We start from the raw sequence: 20,493 nt of genomic DNA on the forward strand, positions 1-20,493 counted from the left end.
CAAGCAATGTAACATGTGTACCTAATAAAGTGACCAGGGAGTATTTCCATTACCATCAGGTTGTTGACATACATTTTCTAAGTACCATATTAGGTCATTTTTCTTTTCAGCAATAACTGTGCCAAATTTTAACACTAAAGCTTATATTATAAGCCCACTGTGTATTTTTTAAGGCTGTAGTTTTTCATTTTAATCCGTGTTTGCCTCCCTGTCCACCTCCTCTGAGGGATCAATCTAGATTGGGTCACCGGTGAGGTCAAGCGCCACTCTGATGTTCCAGATGGGAGGAAATTTACACTAATCCTGTGACAAACCCACTTGGCTTTACGCAGCAGACATGTAAAACGATAAAAGCCAGGGAGACATTCCCGACCCATCTGAAAGTGATCAGCAGTTTAAGCTGCTGAGAGTTATAGTCGGGGTTTAGATGCAGACCAGTTGTCTGTTTTCCCAAGGTTACTTACAGTGGTTCTCAACTGTTTGACTTTTTAAGTTATTGCATAGCAGCATAGGTTGGAGTGATGATGATGATGGCTTATGAGTGTCTGCGCCACAGGGAGGTTAGAGGTCAGGCTGTGCCACAACTCAGCTGGAACTGGTAGCTGGAACTGGATGTTCAAGAACGTAAAACAGCTTGACTCCAGTTTGCTGCGTGATGGAGTTAAAGTTCACTGTACAACAACATCACAGTAGTCTTAATTTATCCTATACGAAGAATTTATTATTATTATTATTATTATTATTATTATTATTATTGCTTAATTTATAAATGCTGAATAGGTATAAATGGTGGGCACTATTCCACTTTGGATGAAGTGGCTAAGTTAAGGTTGCAGGTTGATTAAAGCCTATCAATGTGTAATTTATTTTCCTCCCATGGTTTGGTAAGAATAAGAGGAGGGATTCTGTGTAACTGCTACAGACCTTGTTGTGTCTTATCGATTTTGATAGGGAGACAACCGGAAGTTGGATGCATTTTCTCGTATAAACAAAATCACATTTCCTTCATTTCCTTAATTAAAGACAAGCTGTCTTAGTAAATGAGGGTCTGGTCAAACTGAATATATAATTAAATGATCTCTGATACTTTCAAGCACAAGTGTGCACATGAAGCTATTTTTACTTTTTAAAGAACATTGTTTTTTAAGTTGTAGCAGTTGTTTTATTTTGACACTATGTAACGGAAGTGACACTATTAATTCCAGTAACCTTGATAACATTTCTTTTCCTTGTAGTCCGCCTCTACAGCATGCAAATTACTGTGTAACTCCAATATATCGCAGATTGGTTAACAACACAGCGCGCGGCGCAGCGCGAGAGCTGAACACCGCGCGTGGTGACAGCGGTTTTATTAAATGGACTGTAATAGGTAAAAGAAATGGAAACAATAGCCACCAAAACTGTATAATAATTTTTGCCTCGAACCTTCAACTTTAATCCTAATTAATTCTGGCTGTTCTCATCATCCCGGGACCGGAGTGAAACCTCCTCTGCGAGCACCCTGCGCGTGGGGAATAAATCGGTTCCCCCTGCGCGCGACAGCTGTGCTAGACTCCGTAAAAGACTTTAAAGATTCGAAAGGACGAGAAAGGGGGAAAACACACGGACTCTAGTGAAGTTTTAAAGGACCTTAGCGGGAGCGGAGCTGAGAGACCCAGTTCGCCCTTCTTTACTCCGCGGCTCCCCGCGTTTGGTGACGGACCGAGTATGGTGACATTTGGACTACCCTTCCTCTTTTTTCATCAGTTTTAGTCGGTAAGTCACGAAGCAGAGACCGTCATAATGTAGCATATTTGTGAAAATGTTTTGTCTCATCGTTTTATTACTTTTTATCACCACTATGAAGCAAATCCTCAAGGTTTATTCGCGCATGATTTTTTTTATAAGGTATCAATCCAAGTGTCCATTACGGACAGGTTTCAACTAGCTCAAGCATGTTACAGTGCAACTGACCCCAACAATTTATTTCTTTTAGGAAAAGAAAAAAATAATAATAATAAAAAATCTTTTTAAGAGTTATAACAGATTCAGTGTTCAATTGCACAAAAGAATAGAGTAGCCTTTTTATTATTAGATATAAAATAAATAAATAATGCCTGCGTTTGACAGTGAAGGAATTGTGTTCGTGCGCAGGGCTTCATTATACCTCGAGCACACCTGGCAGTCTGCCACGCGCAGTTACTGTATCCCGCGGTGCTGCAGCTGCCTTATGGTAATATAGGCTGATGTGCCACGTTTTTATCTTATATCATGCATACCTCAATGATTCCATTAAAAAAAAAAGTTTCCGTTAATTACTCCTAACGGTAGAATTGCAGCAATCGATCACTATATGATTAAAAAAAAAGAAGAAGAAAAACATCTGTTCTCCCACTTCTAGTCCGACTTGATGTATTCGTCGCGGATGAATATTAATTAGCGTGATTTCTCACAGGTGTGTTTTTGAACTTTATTCCTGCGCAATGAATTCTAACAGAACTCAGCTAATCATAAAGCATCAAATTTCTGCTGCATGATATACAGCCTCGTGAACACTGTGGACCCAAACTATAAATCACAACTGATTAAATGTGGGCAGCATTTATGGCTAATTTAATCAGCTTGCACTTTGGCCTGCAAGACTGCATTTTCTTTCATTCCACCCACCCCCCTCCCTTCCCCCCTCAATTACTGGGTGACATTATAGTTCTATTTTATTGAAAGTTAATGAGGAAGACCTTATCTAATTACTTTAAGATTGAAAACTGCTGAATTGAATCTGGACCCCAATTTTTTGCCTGAATGAGTTGGTTAATAGCGAAATAGCTTGATTTTACATAGTTAATTAGCATAAAGGTATGTCTTGCCGAAGCTTTGTGCTCCTGAAAAACTTGAAATAATTGATTTGAAGGCAAAATACAAAAGTTAGGATAATGCATAGCAGTTTGCAAACAGTGGTGTAAAACCTATAATCAAGTTACAGGAAATAGGTGGAAGAAATGATGTTTATTTGCAGATATCAGGTGGTGCGGTGATGGTAAAAACCCTACTAACCAAGCTGCTGGCAGTTAAAGGGAAACACAGTTATGTGTTTGACCAGGTGTCGCTGTAATGTGTAATGTAGCCAAAGGGAATTGGCCTGACTGGTGCAGATTAAGAGCATCAGCTCAGGGGTTGAGCTTCAGGCTTCCAGAGAGGATGCACCGTGGGACTTTTTTTTATTTTCAGGCAGCTACGTTGGAGTGCCTCTGCTTCTCTCAGGCAGAGAAAGTAGGCAGCGCAAGCCCACAAAATGTTGAATCAGTCACACACACACAAAAAAATAAAGTATAAGGGGTAAGGGAGTTGAACTATCTCTTGCCTCTTGAGTGGGCGGATGTCATAATTATCATTTCTCCTGGGTTTCATTGGAGGGCCGCGGGCTCTGGCAGAATCTCTGTAGATATGTGGGTGTTGTGGTGGTGATGACTTTGTAGGGCAAGCTACATCACTTCCAATAGAGAAGAAAAAGGGGACAAGTCCTGCAGTAATTGGTGCTTGGGAACTCGGATAGACGGTCAGAAGGAGTACACTTATAAACAAGGCTGAGTAGTCAGCATGAAAACACACACACACACGGCAGAATGCATTGATGGGAGGGGAGAAAATAGAGCGGCGGGGTCTAATCTGCCATCCCATGTCACACTATAATGAAACAACCCCTTTGCTGGATGCAACAAGTCCCACTATCTTGCTTTTGCCATCTCTTTTTCATCAGGTTTCGGCCCTGAGCAAAGGCAGCCAGACCATACAGGTTGCACACTTGTGTTTTTAGTGACCTTCAACAAAATGTTTTAAAAAATTCACAAGAAAAATAAATTTCAATGCAGTAATATTTACATTTTCCTTACATTTTAATTTGATGTAGCACGTGTTTTCATTATTGATGGGAAGTTTGACTCTTTTTAAAGATTCAGCTCTTTTGGTTCAGTTCCCTTAGAAGAGTCGACTCTTTTGATCCCCAAATGGCTCTTCATTTCAGTCAGAGCTTTTATTTTAACCTGATTTAGTTTGTATGTTGGTGAACAATTTCTCATAGTCTTTTTTTTTTCATTTTTAAATATATTTTATTTGTTATGATAAATGAGTGGAAGGCCCACTTGGGGAGATGCATGGTAACACTGGAGAATCCAGTCTGGGTTCAGTTTCTCCTAAGACAAAAAGATCCTGTTTTGTTTTTATTTAACATCTCTCTAAGCAGTCATCATATTTTTATGTTTTCTTTTGCACCTTGCTGTTTTTAATCTTTTATCTAATGCACTTTCAGTTGTCATATGGAGGGCTATACAATAAAACCCGCAAAGCTTTGCAAAGCTTTAACAAACTGAACACAGAACCACAGCAAATCAAATGACTAAAGGACCAAATCTGAACATTATGCCACTACTCTACACTTTTTTCTAATGCATTTGTCATTTAAATCAGCTCTCCATCTCGCTCTGTCAGTCTTTGTTTTGGGCTTTACCACAACTCTCCCTGTCTTCCGAGAGTCTGATCCCTTTCTTCTTTCACAAAATGGAACAATCCCAGTACTCACATGTGATTGGCCGCATGGTGTGCCAATCAAATTAAATTCTTCAACTCTCCCCGTCGAGAGTTGGCTCTTCTCATTCACTATAAAGAGCTGGCTCATTTGTGAACAGCACATCAGTGGAATTCTTGATATTCCATGTATATTATGTGTTTATATGCATCTATTCCTAGATATTGTGGAGAATGTTGCAGAAAAAGTTTGCATTTTTACAGTTCTTATGTAATGCTGTTGTTTTGCCCCAGTATTTGCTAGACATTGTGGATTCCAAGCCATGAAGTGTTTCAGGTCTTCAACAGCACCGGTTTGTCACATTTTACACTTCAAAGTCTTTCTTACGTTATTTATTAAAGCCACCGCTGTTGCCTGCTTCCCCATTTGATTGGATTCTAGTCATTTTACAGCAAATCAGATTAAAATGCATCTTTAAACGTGCTTTGAGATGATTTTGTTGTGAATTGGTTCAATGTAGGGCTGAATTTAATGGAAAGGAGTCTGTAGGCAGGCTGGTCCAATATCTCTTCACCTTTTCTAATGTGTGCAGAATATGGGTTAATATCATCTTAAAAATTCAAGGACATACATGCACAAGACATCCTCTTAAAGGCAGTCTAAAATTTTTATGTACTTTTATGCTGCAGTCACATAAGTGTAAATGTGCTTTGCTAAGAGCATAGCTACAGCCCCATAGCATCACAGAAACTAGCGTTTGGACTTGTTGCTGACAACAGCCATGGTGGTCCTTTTGAGTTTTGCTTTGGAATAACTATTTCAATAAAAAAGCCAAAAGGAAACCATCTTGAATACTGATTGGTCTGACCAAAATACACATGCTTACTGAATGGTTCATCCTAGATACTGCTGAGCCCAGAGAAGTCTGTGCTGCTTCTGGATAAGATTAATACATATAATGCTTCTGCCCAGTATCATGGTGTATGACAAATATTTCCCACATGAATCCCTTGTTGATATCTGCTATTGACAAATGATGTTTCTCAGTAAGCAATCAGACCTCAGATATATCAAGTTTAGGACTGGTTCCTTCTTCGTTACACACTCATATTTTCTCAGAATCCTTGAATTATTTTCTGATTATCTGTGCTGTTAAAGGGATTTGCATATTTCTCCCTTGAATCTTCCTTTGAGTAACATTGTATTTCTGACAACCTGGAGATCTTAGGCCCATCTTTTCTCCCCAGAAACTCAATGATTTCATTCACCTGTCTGAAATAACTTTTTTCCTCTATATTTTTTATTTAAAATATTCCCATGCAGTTATCAGACAAGGTGTAGTATATCATTAAACATAGCTCTTGCCTGCTTAATGCTTAGTCACTCCACTGTTGTATTGGAGTTGTCCGGGAGTGTGTTATTTGGAACGCCCGGAAGAAAATAGCCTCTCACTAAAACCTCTTCTTGCTATAAACTTATCTCTCAAGAAGAATATAGGAGTAGGTTGGAGCTTCAGGCCTTACAATATATTATTGAAGTGTGGCAAGTCAATAGATACCTTACAGGAATCAAAATATGTCTTTTACACTCTGAGAACTGGAGCTTCTTAGTTAAAAACTTTTTTGAAACCTCAGTTCAAATGTAGGAACAGCACTTTTGAAGATGTACTCGATCAATATTCAAGTAACATACATTCATGACAGGTGTTCTCTCCTATCTGTTTCGCTGAATGCTCATGAATATTGAAAAACCTGCTGTTAGTAAAATGGTTCAGATTGTTCTGGGCTGTGGTTCTGAAAGTGCTCAGTGAGCAGGTTTTTTTTTTGTTTCTTTTTGTCTGAAGTGCACTCCCTTCTGTTGTGCCAGCATCACGTGCAAACAGCACACATTTCTTTTGCAGTATGTGCATGTGGTGTGTCGTCTGTGCTGTTAATCTTAAGCGTTAGAGTTCTCAGAATCTGAAGGTGCGTTGGGAATTCATTGTTAAGAGCAAATAGGGACTGTGATGTTGTGGCTTGTGTTAAATTTTTTGCCTTTGAAGCGGCTGTTCTAGGAGCTCTGAATGCTGTCCAGCATCTTTAATTGCCCTCTGTAGCATTCCTACTTAATTGGCCTTGAAAGGTTTTGTTCAGACAGGCAACACAGGTCAGCTCAAGCCTCTGTAGCTGTAAAGTTATCAGGCACTCAATTAACTCGGCCGCAGTACCTGAGCTTGAACAGGCAGAAAACAAGATACTGTCAACTAAATCCACATTGAGGTTTCTGTGTTAAATGTTTGAGCTTGAAGGACTAATGGATTTTTTTTTTCAAAGTCCTCAATACAAATAAAAACTTCACTGTAAGATAACTTTTGTTCTTTTATTATTAATTATTGATGGTCTTATCCTGTTGAATGGAGATGTTTTTTTTTTTTGTCTGTACGATCCACACATTGGATTTACTTTAATTTAATTCAGTTTATTCATTGGTTTAGTGGTACTTCTATTGGCTTTGCATCCTACAGAAATCTAAAAATGACACTGGAATGAAATATGGAAGTGTTTGGTGAATAAATAGAGAATCAGAAAGGAACAAATGTGTCTATAAAAAGCAGAACTTTCTGAAACAGTAAGTGCTAATCAGTCAATCTGTGTTAATCGTTTTATTTTTTTCCATAACACAGGGGGTGAGGGAGTGATAGAAATGTTTTTGCAAGGCTAGCCAAAAGCTTACCCACAGGGCTGAAAGCTGGGACACTACTGTTTGGTTGATTTCACTCCCATTATTTTCATAAATATGCGAAGTGTTAAAATGTGGCTTAAGTTGCAGCCTCTTATGAAATGAAAAGTCTAAATGTTGGCACTATGACAGTAAGTGAAATATAAAACATATACAGATGGAAGAACAAGAACATATGGCATGTAGGATTTATTTTAGTGGGCTTCTTGGCTAATTGTAAGTTAGACAGCTAGCCCTCAGCTGTTTCTAATTATAACACCCACTAGCAGGTAGACTTTGTAGTAGTTTGACCAATTAGTAAAACATCCATCTGTCTGTGGTTACAGGAGGTGTTTTATCCTTCAGTTTTGAACTTGTGAATTCCCACATGGGGTTGTACAAATACACTCTGGATGGGAAGTATGACAATTTCAAATCTCCTAAAATAATACAAATTGCTGCTGTAACTGATTGTGCCAAAAAGCAGGCAGTCAGGCAATGTAGAAAACCTGACATTGATTTGCTTGGACGTCGTGCCTCTGCGGCCTAACTAGGGTTGAAATCCAGCAGTTAATTCTATTGTTGTTGAAGAGGAAGGGGAACATTGCAGTTTTTATTGTACACAGTTGATCAGTCTGTTTGTTATACCAGTCATGGTTCAGAATCCAAAAGCCTCCTAAAAACTGTTTCGTCATGTGTCATTTTCCAACCAACACTGTGAAAATACAGCTTTGCTGGCTGGTTTTCTTTATTTTCATTTTATGTGGAGAAGCATTACTTTATTTATTTATTTATTTATTTTTTATTAAGCAGGTATTAGTGAATACTTAAAATAAAGAACATACCAGACTGTCCTCTGCTGCCCTCTAATTTTCTGTTTAATGGGAATATGGATTTTTTTTAACATGCTGATGGACACATTCATATTGTGATATAACTGGCAAAAATTCTTGGTATTATGCATTTTCTGTTTAAGAGTTTCGTTATTTATATATCTTATTGTGCTGACACTGTAGAAAACTTTTGCTGATGTCTTTTTCTTCACATATTTGTGTGTGAGCAGATCTGAAGCTATTTTTGCAAATCAAAACATGAATATTTATTATCTAGATACACATAGCCTATTGTAAATTCCCCATTTTTTTTCGTTTTCGTTTGTTTGTTTTTCCCTTTTTTAGCTGAGTGATTTTTTTGAGATACTCAGCAATTATAAAACTTTATGTTACTAAATATAATTTTTTATCTGAATTTTCAGTTGTAAAAATGGCTGACCATAAATACACTTTCTAATGTTCTACAAAAATTTCTCTTTGACACTGAAATCTTCAAAAATGTAATCCTTAAAGTTCCTAAATATCGTTTTTTTTTTTTATTTAAGTGTAAATAAATATACTCTCCTTCATGTAACATATTAACATTATATAAACATAATATTGTAGATATGTCTTAAGGGCATTAAATACAACGAATGAAGTTTCACTGAGATGCAAATATCAAAGATTATAAACCAGTTCACAAATGTAAATAAGTGGTTATGTGAATGAATCCTGCCTCTGACCTGTTAAAATGCTGGGATAGGCTCCAGCTCACCCGCGACCCGAAATGGAATAAGCGGTCAAGATAATGGATGGATGGATGGATGGGTGAATGAATCCATGTCATGCACAAGACTGAAATCAAGCTTGCACACTCTGCACTGAAAGTTTGCTATCAGGAAGCACCTAAATTAGGTTTTATGAAAGCTGCAATATATAATAAAGCATGAAAAATGGTTTGTTGGAAGAAAATAAGAAAAAAATAAACAAATAAATAAAAAAAACATGGGCTCCCAACCAAAGGGACATTGAGATAATGACTTGAATGCCTCATCCAAGCTCAGAAAAAGCTAAACAAACAGTATGGATGTTAGAAGTAAGGTTTTTTTTTTACTGTGTTGCACACTTTGGAGCCAAGATTCAATACCATATTAACAGTATTTTAATGACAATGATCCCCAGAATCTATAATGAGCCATGGAGTCTTTGCAGAACGCAGGTATAATAGTTCTAACATAATGAGAGCCACATTGCCAAAGTGACCAAAGTGTTTTACAACAGATTGTGATGGCAGATAATGGCTTCTCCATCAATTAATGGATTAATTAATGATTACACTGTCCATAACATGAGGATGCTGACAAAACATGCTGCTACAAGGACTCTTTTCAGTGTTTGTACATGTAACCTTCCTGTTAACTGGCCACATCTCTTCTATTTGTTTTATTAATAATAGATATTTGAAGTGAATTCAGTGCGGATCATTACACAACTTTGCCTTGAAAGTACCTCGTAGTTGCATGGTAACGGGGTGGCAAATCCTATATGGAAAATAAGATGCATTATGATGCAACCATGATCATTTTATAATCACATCACAGCTCTGAATAAAAATAAAATCATGAAGCACTCAGAGTGTCCCATCTTTTATGTATATATTTGAAATATTTGCATTTGCAGTGCTGATAGGTTTATATTCAGTAAAAAGCAGTCAAGCTGAAAATGAGCTGACTCCAACAGCAGAAAGATCACAGGATAAGAGAAAGGATACACCAGCACAGACCTACACTTTGTATTAAGTCAAGGTTAGGCATCTTATTCTTGGCAAGTACTTAAAAATGAAAAACATTAAGTGTACTTTACAATTGCAACATGATAACATCATGCAGCTGCCCGTGGATGGAGCATTCTCAACAATTTTTTCTCTGGTTTGCCAGTCCTGCTGGTGACTCACTCCAGAATAGAAAACGTTGCTTTTAAAGGGAAAGTCATTTAGGTGACACAGAAATATACATCTGCTGGGTGCAGATGGGTCTCCTTATAAAACATACCTTGATGCCACTACAGTCTGGTGTAGTCTGCCTGCTCATTTCTGGAGAACTAATTACTGCACATTAGTTAAACAGACCATTTGCAATGCAAGTCTGCTCAATCACACTTGCCAGGGGAGGCGAGCCATCCCCCTCCCCATCCCACACAGCCCTTGTGCTTCTATTATTAGTTCTATCGTGCATATGTTCGCTATCACAAATTATGGGCCACCAGCAAAGACAAAAGAAAGTGAAACTGTGCTTTTATTGGCTTATCTTTTTCTCCATATAGGTGTCCAACTTATACCTTGGCATTTAATCAGCTGCCACTGCACAGCTGATGACATTTATTAACAAAGCACTGAAGGTGCCTCTTAAGATGCAGTTCATGTAGTGGCCTGCAAAACATGCAGTATCAGTCTAACTCCTTTCAAGTCTGTGTGCTTAACACACAGCCAAAACAGAAATTTTGTTTTTGCATGGTAGATCAGTTGGTGGAGAAAATATTGGCAGCTTCAGGCTCACGCCTTCTATCCAGATGGAAAATGTTTGATTTAATTTAATAATGCCTGAAAGAGTCTACACAGGTAGCTAAAGCAGTGTTTATAACACACCCTTTTCTTTCTTTCTTTTTTTTTTAACTGTTTAACATTATTTATATAGTCAGGTTGGGCAACTTGAGTGAATTACTCTGTCAGCCTCATTGTTGTCAAGATCCATTAATCACCCTGACTGCAGGTAGCCTAGCAATGAAAAACACTAAGGTCATAAAAGTCTGAGCTTTAGGTGACTGAGGAGATTTTTAAAGCAAGTAATATTCTGTAATATCTACAACACATCAATATGTGAGCTCAAAAATTATGAAGTGGGTTTTATCTGTCTGAGCTGGACGAATGATGTTTCAGTCGGATGCAACTTTGGAAAGTCATTCTTTCCAACTTGGACATTAACTCGCCTTACACTACAGAAAAAGGAAGAAGGCTTCTGCCTTGTGGGCTGTTCATGGCCCCAGCATGCATTAACTTACTTTGACAGTTACAAGCAGAGGACTTGACTTCATCTCTGTTCATTCACTCTAGTCTAAACTGTTGACTGCATCATGCTCACGCTACACAATACAGTTCAAAGTTAGGTTTATGTTGTTTTATCATACTGTATCTACTCTGTGTGAATTCACGTTATCATCTGACAAATGTTCAGATGATAAAAATATGTCCTACTGCAGGGCTCTGAGTGTCATGTGCACGAAGCGTGCAAAATCAATTGAACACAGGGGCGTATGTGCTCTTCGGTATGGATGTGTTCTGGATATGAATCCTTTCTACAAATGTGCAGTGACTACTAGCTGTTAATCAGTCAGAACGGGTCAAAGTCTAATTCATAGTAAAAATGAATAAATTAGAGAAAAAGCCAGGCTTTTATGTCAGCTTTGGGAAGTCATGCAGTATAGTCATTTTTAGCTCAGTTCTTCTACCTGACCATTTTAACAGAGATGTGCTTTGGTAAGTCACTTCCTACAGAAAGTTATCTACTTTAAGAGATGAACCAGCATTATGTCAACACATCACTGAACAAAAAAAACTGTTTTAGATTTTATATCTTGTGGCAGCTGACTGTCACAAAGACACACTTTCTTTGTTCTGGTTACTTTATTTACATCTATGTAACAGTTTGAGAGAAAATGGTATTTTTTGCACTAAATAAGCGATTCCCTGAAACCTGGCACATCACAGCATGTTGTGGCCTTCAAAAGTTGTGAAAACTGGACAAATAGAGAACTAACAGAAGAAATGGCAGGTCAAAAGAAAAAGAAGAAGAAAAAAAAACCTACCTTCAGCAGAATAACAGTTTCTGAATCTGATCTTTTCAAGAAAAAGGGAAAATTGAGCAGAAACCTGACCCAGGACCTGCGAATTTACCTGGACCTTCGATTGATCTGTCTACTAAGCCTCATCAGAAATGGTCTCAATGGAAGGGCGGCTATCAAAATAGAAGTTTTAAGGAAGGGAGATTGGGAGGAAAGACTGAGGTACGTCAAACACAAGAACTGGAATGAAAATCAGCAGCAGGTCTGATGGAGTAATGAATCCTACCGAGAGCCCGGACCTCAACGTTATTAAAGCAGTGTGAGATCATCTTGAGAAAACAGGGGGAAGAAATGGCAGCCAACATCCAAGGAAGAGCTTTGAAAAGTTTTCAAGAAATCTAAAGAATTATTCCTAAAGACTGTAAGAAATTACAAGAAAGCTTGTCTGGTGAACACAAAAGTATTGATTTTGAAGCCTGTTTTTTTGCCTCAAACTCTATTTCTGTTGATGTTTGCACATATGTCAGTAAATTTCTTTTATTATTTCGCCTTTTTCCTTCCGATTTATAAAGAAATGAAGGGTGACTCAGCATAAATCCATAGTGTACAGTACTGAGCAAAAATCCTCAGTATTAGCTCATTTACAGTGCTGACAGTTAATCCAATGTATCAAGTTTAATCATCTCTGATAGAAAATTAAATGAAATCAAAAGAAAATGTATATCAATTCATGAAATTATACTCGTCATGGTTGGGGTGTTTATCTTTAAATCACTGACAAATTAAACTTGACTTGTCTTTTGCTACACCTGACCTCTGGCTTCAACAAAAAGCCATTTTTTCTGTATTTATACACACTGATATAGACTGATGATAAGTTTAAATAAAAAGACAGCAGCATATAAACATGTGTACTCATGACTTGTCTGTGTGGACTTGCTACAAACTGGCCCTGTCGCTGTGACACATTCTCAGGAAGTGGCAAAGCACTCATGAAGGGAGTCTCATGATATAATGGAACACCTCACAGCACTGGAACAATAGTTTACAGCTGGCTCAAACCAAGTGTGAACAAGCTATTTATGGGTCTCTAAGTGGGCAAAGCCTGCTGCTTTTGGGATGGGGACTGCAGAGGATCATGTGATAAATATTCTATGAATTCTATGAGCAGATTCCTCTTGACTTTCCCTCTGCTCCCTTGCCCTCCTCAGTCCCGTGCAACATTCGATGTCAGGACAATGACTTGGCCTTGCGTACATGCATGATGAGAGATCTCGTAGGGCTGTAGTGCAGCTGTAAATCTAATTGAATTGTCAGAAAGGAAAGAGATGTACATTTGAATCAGTGGAGGACTGGCACCGGAAGAATGTTTCATCTCCTGCGAATGTCACACTGACTTCCACGCAACACTGATTGCCTGAAAAATGGATCAGAGGAGTCTATGTGAAATACAGAAGACAGACTGTCTTCCATATCTACCTTCAGCTGTGTCGTCATGCAGATAACATCTCTTAATAGCCTTTTTTTTTTTTCCATTTCATATAGTCCTGCAAGACACCGGGTCACAGTGGTGTTCGCTTTGGGCAGTGCAAGATGCCTGAATAATCATATGGAGATAAACAATAAAAAATGAAAATGGCCAAAGATGTTTTGGGGGCTAGTATCACAGCAGTTGTGTGAGCGCAAGATCTGTATAAACAATGCATATTTAATAGGTTTGACAAATTAGATTTTTATTTTTCATCCATAAACATGGGACGTTGGAGCCCAAAGAAAATCACATCTCTCAATTTCCTGCATGTTATTTGTTGAAGATAGTGATAGTTTTTTTGCTTAATGTGAGTTCTGGAAGACTTAAATCAGCTTTCCACATATTTCACACTGTCTTCATCTGCATACAACATTCTTAACACCAGAAAAGGGTTTTCGTCCCGATAGGTTCAAACATTTACCTGGAAAAACTCTGCTTCACCACCTGAGAAATGCCTTCAGGTCTTTTCTTTTATGTGTGAAAATACTGGCTTTGCAAATGGTCCATAATAAGCTTGATAGTGGGAGTGTTTTTTTTTTTTTTTACATGCAGGCCATGCAGACTGACTCAGAGGACTGGATGTCCCCTGAGGCAAGAACATACAACTAATTGCGCTGGTGTACTTCATCTGATGTTGTTGGTGATTCCCTGTAGAACACAGTGAGGAAGGTGTGGAGAGATTATTAGTACATTTAGTTAGACCTTTAGCTGTAGGTGGTGAGCTGTAGTTAAATATGATCTATTAGTATTTAAATATGATCTATTAGTATTTTGGCACGAGAAGAGGCCTACAGTTGGTTAAAAGATCATCTGATAGAAAAACTTTGAGTCCCTGGTGTGGAGATGGGTGCAAATCGAGATCAGTAACGGCTTCAAGTGACCTTCAATCATATGCCTCAACACCTTACAGTGACGACTTGGTTTCAGTCAATAATTATGACTTAACAGTACAAGAATCCATTGAGTCATGTAGTGAGAGGCAAAAACGTGAAAGGGAAAGACGAGGCAGAGTTTTGGAGAATGCTTCTAATTCAACCTTTTTTGGTAGAACTGTTCGACTCTCTTCTTGTTTGTAACTGGTTGTATCAGGGATTTTAAAGACTGTGCAACAAGAGGTACATTTTCATTTGGCCTGTAGTTCACACTTCTAAAATGTGTGGGCCTCACTATTCGCCAGGCATGAGCAACCGCAAGCACGCATTTGAAAATGTGACTGTCTCATTGATTTTAAAGAGCGAGGAAGTATTTACCTGAGCTCAATCCACATAAGGGTCAAATGATGCATCATGAGTCAGAGGATTCATTCTCTGAAAAACACTGACTGGATCAGCTGAAACCAGGCTAGCCCGGTCTGCTAGAAAGAACCTTTCCAGATGCTAATCAGATCCGTTAACAAGAAGTGCTGTCATCTTTCTACATCTTTCCTCTTTAAAGAATCCTGTTAGTTAACAGTGAATAATCTAGCTCATCCTTGATCTTGCGAAGATGTCTCCACATCTCTACCGGCCCCCTGAGACCGATCGAGCCTTTGATCCATGGTGATTTTAATCAGCTTGATATAATGAATTTAGATTCTCTGCTAAGGCTGCTAATTATTAAAATGACTTCTTAGCTTTCCCATTGGCGTTGAGAGTAATTCTAGCTAAAAGTAAAACTGGAACTGTCTTCATGGACAGTCCCATTATGATTTGGTTCATCATCACTCTTACTTTGAAGTTCAGATGTCAGTGAGGAGACTTGGAAACTCAGTTACCAGTTTGAGTTCAAAGATTACAGACTTTAGGCTGTTAGGACACACATCTAAGATCTCAAGTATTTTGCTTTGTAATCCAGCTTGACCTAATTCATGGTCTGGTAACCTGTCTCTGTTAGGTTTTCTGCAAAAGTAGAAGAAACTTTCGAGCAAAGCTTTCTGATAAAAGATAATCACAATTTCAGATAATCTGAAAAGCGGTGTTTGGAAGTGTTTTAGAATTTTCACTTTCTCTGTCATGCCACACACCCATTTCTCCAGATTGAACCACTTTTCAAATCCACTGTGTGACTAGGGACAAATGTCAAAACTTGAAGGAGAGAGCAGTTTGATTTGGATTTTGGCTCACTAATTAAACAGTGTAAAATAGCAGAGATTGTAAAGGGCAACTGGAACAGAAAATACATGCTAAGTGATGGCAACAGTTTAAGATATACAAGAATTGCTTAATTATAAATCTGTTTGAACCTGATTTTTTGCGCTACAGCTTCAAGTGAAGTGTAGAGTTTCAGCTTCACTCTCAGGGTTAACTATGAGGATGAGGGCATTTATCAGTCATATAGAATACCTATAATAATGTTGTTTTGATAAGGACTGAAGTGACTTTTGCGTTGCATGACTCACAGCAAGAAAGGCTGGAGTTAGATGAGTCAGTATGTATAAAGGGCAGCGAAATCAGTCAAATGAGAGGCATTCTTTTAAATGTAGTATTATCCCACTGTGAGTCAGTGGAAAGATGGCATCTTAGTCTCCTCTCTTCGCATGTGAACTGTGTAAATATAGAAACTGAGGCCTAAGTCACTAAGATTTATAATATTCATATATATGTCATATATAGGGACAGAAGAATCAGGAAAACAGCATCACATAGCATATTTTTTTATTATTTAACCTACAGAAGCAGAGAAATGATTATTCAGGTTGATTAATTTGATTTGTGTTTTTTAAAACAAGTACACTTAAAGTTCTCTTTTCTCCTTCCCACCCTCTCTCTGCCTCTGCTTTTGTTCCTTCTCCACAGATATCTCAGACCGAAATGCAGCCCTGTGTCATTTTCATCGGCTTCTTTCTCACTGCAGCCGGATCCCAAGATATTCATCCCTCACAGGCATCATCCTCTATTAGCGAATCTTGTGACTCCCTGTGCTCCTGCGAGGTGAAAGATGGCATCCTTCATCTTAACTGCGAACAGAGGAACATCAGCAAAATCTCCCAAATCAAAATCCCGTCAGGTGTCCCCTTCCACCTGAACCTTTACAAAAATGACTTGGTGGAACTGCGTGCTGAGGAAATGGAAGGGCTTAAGAGTTGCCTTTCGCTGCACATCGGGGGTAATAGCATACAAGAGCTGGAGCCAGGGGTCTTTAGCGCTCTTGGTTCACTGAAAAAACTCCACATAAATAGCAATTTCCTTGTCACTCTGAAAGAGGATACTTTCCAAGGCCTGGTAAATTTAGAGTTCCTCCAAGCTGACACAAATTTTATTCGGGTCATTGAACCAGGAGCCTTCAACAAACTCATCCGCCTCAAAGTCCTCATCCTTAATGATAATTCCATTGAATTTTTACCCAGCAACATTTTCCGGTTTGTACCCCTCACGCACTTGGACCTACGTGGCAACAAGCTCCAGACGCTCCCTTATGTGGGGTTTTTGGAGCACATTGGACGTATAATGGAGCTTCTCCTGGAGGATAACGACTGGCTCTGTGACTGTGATATTTTACATTTAAAAATCTGGATGGAGAACATGCGGGCCCAGTCAGTCATCGGGGATGTCATCTGCAGCACCCCGCAGCACCTTAAGGGGACAATTCTGGCCAAAGTCAAGCGGGATGTCCTGTGTCCATCCCATGCAGACATTAACCTGGAGGAGCCATCCAAATCAATGGATCTGGTTGTCACTCCTTCGTCCAAAGTGTCTCAGATTCCCAAGCTGATCAATGCCAAAGATGACACCACGGTGCCGACACCAACTCACAGCCCCGACAATTCCTGTGTGGAGCACTGTTCTTGTCACAATCACCCCATTGCTGGGTTTTTGATGCATTGTCAGGACAGAGGGATTCAAAAGGTCTCAGATATCGGAATAGTTCCGCAAAGCCCCACTAAACTCCTCATGACAGGAAATATGATTCAGAAACTACTAAAATATGACTTTGTTACATATGACAGTTTGGAATTGCTCAATTTGGCGAATAACAGAATTGATTACATTGACAATGAAACGTTTCTCAGCTTGAGCAGTCTGAAAAAGCTCTATCTGAACGGCAACAGAATGGAAAAACTTGTCTCCACAATGTTTGTGGGCCTCCATAACCTCGAATATCTGTATCTGGAATACAACCTCATCAAAGAGATTGCTCCAGGTACATTTAATCCCCTGCCAAACCTGAAGCTTTTGTCATTAAACAACAACCTGCTCAGCTCACTTCCAGCGCAGATATTCCGCAATGTTCCCCTGGCCAAATTAAACTTGAGAAAAAACCTGCTCATGCACCTGCCAGTGAGCAATGTGCTCGATCAACTCGACTCGCTAGAGCAAATTTATTTAGAGGACAACCCCTGGGACTGCAGCTGTGACTTGCTCAGCCTTAAACAATGGGTTGAGAAACTGAGAAAGGACACGGTGGTGGGCTCCATATTGTGTCACACCCCAAAGAAAGTGATGCAGATTGAGCTGAGAACCCTCCATCATGAGACACTATGTCCAGGTTTAGGGACCTACCACCCTGTATCTCAAGGTGAGGATAGTGTGACAACCACCCTGGGGCCTGATGGCAGTGATAGGGGTATTTTCATCTCTCTCACCGACACCATCCCCCTCTCCGTGCTCATCTTAAGCCTTCTCATTTTTGTCCTCATGATTATTTTCTGTTCCGCCGGGCTGGTGGTGTTTGTGGTGCATCGGCGACGGCGGCGGGCCAAGAAAAAAGCAGCAGAGGAGCAGCCACGAGAAAATACCAGCAGCAGTTCCCCAATTCACTTACATTACAGCATGTACGGGCAGAAGACCACACACCACACCCTGACTCAAAGAGCGGGGTCGGCCACTCTGTACGAGGACCGATCTCACAGCCCGATTGTGCAGATCTGCCGCAACCCCACCTACTGTTCCCAGCACAAAGAGCACGACGCAGATTTGGATTATGGCCTCGAGGAATCCAGCGGCAAGCATCACCTCTGCCGGAGCATCATGGAGAAGGAGAACACCTCTCCCCTCACGGGAATCCCCGGAAAATTCAGAACCATGGCTGGAGAGTGCCCTGCAGAGTTTGTCACTCTCGGGAACCCCAACTCCTTGTACAGGAACATTCTGGAGAGAGAGGAGTTGCAGCAGCTGGGAATATCAGAGTACTTCAGGAAAAACATGCCCCAGCTTCAGGCCGCTGTAGAGATGCAGGCCCCTGGGCACCAGGAGGAGTTGAAGCTAATGGAGACTATTATGTACACAAGACCACGCAAGGTCATGCTTGAGCAAACTAAGAATGAGTACTTTGAACTTAAAGCTAACCTGCACACTGAGCCAGACTACTTAGAGGTTCTGGAGCATCAGACTGCATTGAACTGAGCTCAAGCAGAAAAAGACGACAACATTTGTTATGTTTGAACCAAGTGCCTTGTCCTGTTTGCCCTCTTGTACGTTCCACAGTGTGACATATAAATATATATAAAAAGAATTTAAATATATATATATATATATATATATATATATCATGGGCACATCTCTTTAACTGTAGCACAGAATGTAATGGTTTGTTCTTTTACCTTTTATCTGTCAACAGCCATGCTATGTAGCTGGTGAAGGGTGTCATGTTTTCAGCCAAATGTAACTTGGAAAAAGCTGTTTGGAGTTTGTTGAGCAGATGACTGAAAATCCACTCTATCAGCTTTTTCACATGGGATTAAATTTGCATAATGTTGCAGCAGCCAAATGAATTGATCCACACAAGCGCCCCAAAATTCCCTCCCATCCCCATCCCACCCCCCCGACACCCTCACAGGATAAAGCAGATGTTTGGAACCAAGTGAGTGAATTTCAATCACCATTTGACCCAGAATTCCGTTTAATCAGTCAATCCTGATTCCGGGCATGACCTGATTACACCCTCTGTCAACTCAAGGCAGCTTTAACGCTGGAAGCAGAATGCTCATTGTGCCGTAGTGTCAGCAAATTGCCAAGCATCTATCGGAAAATGGGGATAGGAGAGCGATTCCAATACCGTCCTTCATGTCAGATGTTTGATCCAACAGGAATTGTATTTATTTTTACAGAAGCTGGTGACATTCAGAGAAGAAAGAGAACACTTGGAGTACAGTAAATCCACAACTGTAGTCTTGTAAAAAATGCATTGCACTACTCAGATGCCATAAGATGGTGCATGACAATCAAGAGTCCTGCTGATAATGTTTTATTTTCTTTCTGCCAGAAGAAATGAGCCACTAATATGTGCAGTCATTTAGTGTGCTTTGTGTGTGTGTATGTGTGTGAGAGAGAGAGACTGCTTAATGCCATTATTTTATGTCAAATACATAGCAGAGCATTCAGGAACATTGCCCCCTTCCGAAGCGATTCAAGGTGGGGTGTATTTTAGCACACGAATGATCACCGACGATCTGAAATCGGAGCTCTGACAGTCGACAACCAACTTCTGCAGCAAAGACATTGTCATCCATTGGGATTTCTACAATACGCTCCATCATACTCTCAGAAGCTGATCATTTAAAACAGTTCATGTGAGCACACACTCCGTAGCTTTTCTACTTAATTAGATTTAATTATTTATTCTGTATATTTTGTATATACTTATGTTCCATTATATCTTTGGGTTTTGTGTGCCTTCAGTGCTGTACAGATTATAAACAGAGGTTGTAACTGAAACAGGAAATAAAGAATTGCAATATTCTGTGAAATTTGGAAGTAATTGCCACTCTGAGCTGCTTCTACTTGGCAGTGCAATCACTTTCCACCAGTTACGACTCGCCACCTGGACTGAAAAAAAAAAGACATTTCTTTCGGTTTATCAGTCCTCCACAGTGCATATGTGATTTTTCATGGTTGTTCATGTTAAGCAGCATTTAGTTCTTTTCCTGCTGTGTGGATAATTTAGCCCCCTACCGATGGTTCAACCCTAGTCCTTAATCACACAACAGTGGCTTCAGGGTTCTTCTTCAGCCATGCTTTTCTGCATTATTCTCACTTCCTCTTCTTACACGGGGAAACAGCATTTGCTAAAATTTGGCCTTTTGTATTATCTGTGACAGATCACTCACATGCAAATACAAAAACACATCAATATAAAGAAAGTGTTTATAGAATTATATTCACTCATGGTTAAAGGTAGATAAACAACTACATGAA

The 20,493-nt window shown here is 39.4% G+C and overlaps 1 protein-coding gene across 1 annotated transcript; it reads left to right on the forward strand.

Annotated features, from left to right (window-relative positions):
- The first annotated feature begins 1,289 nt into the window (after nt 1-1,289).
- Nucleotides 1,290-20,045, forward strand: slitrk6 (SLIT and NTRK-like family, member 6). Its single transcript, XM_041979225.1, has 2 exons — nt 1,290-1,755; nt 16,156-20,045. The coding sequence occupies exon 2, from the start codon at nt 16,171-16,173 to the stop codon at nt 18,700-18,702; it is 2,532 nt and encodes an 843-aa protein (XP_041835159.1). The 5' UTR covers nt 1,290-1,755; nt 16,156-16,170; the 3' UTR covers nt 18,703-20,045.
- The last annotated feature ends 448 nt before the right edge of the window (nt 20,046-20,493 follow it).

Source organism: Melanotaenia boesemani, chromosome 24 (genome assembly GCF_017639745.1).
Source record: "Melanotaenia boesemani isolate fMelBoe1 chromosome 24, fMelBoe1.pri, whole genome shotgun sequence".
In the NCBI taxonomy this organism is placed as follows: Eukaryota; Metazoa; Chordata; class Actinopteri; order Atheriniformes; family Melanotaeniidae; genus Melanotaenia; species Melanotaenia boesemani.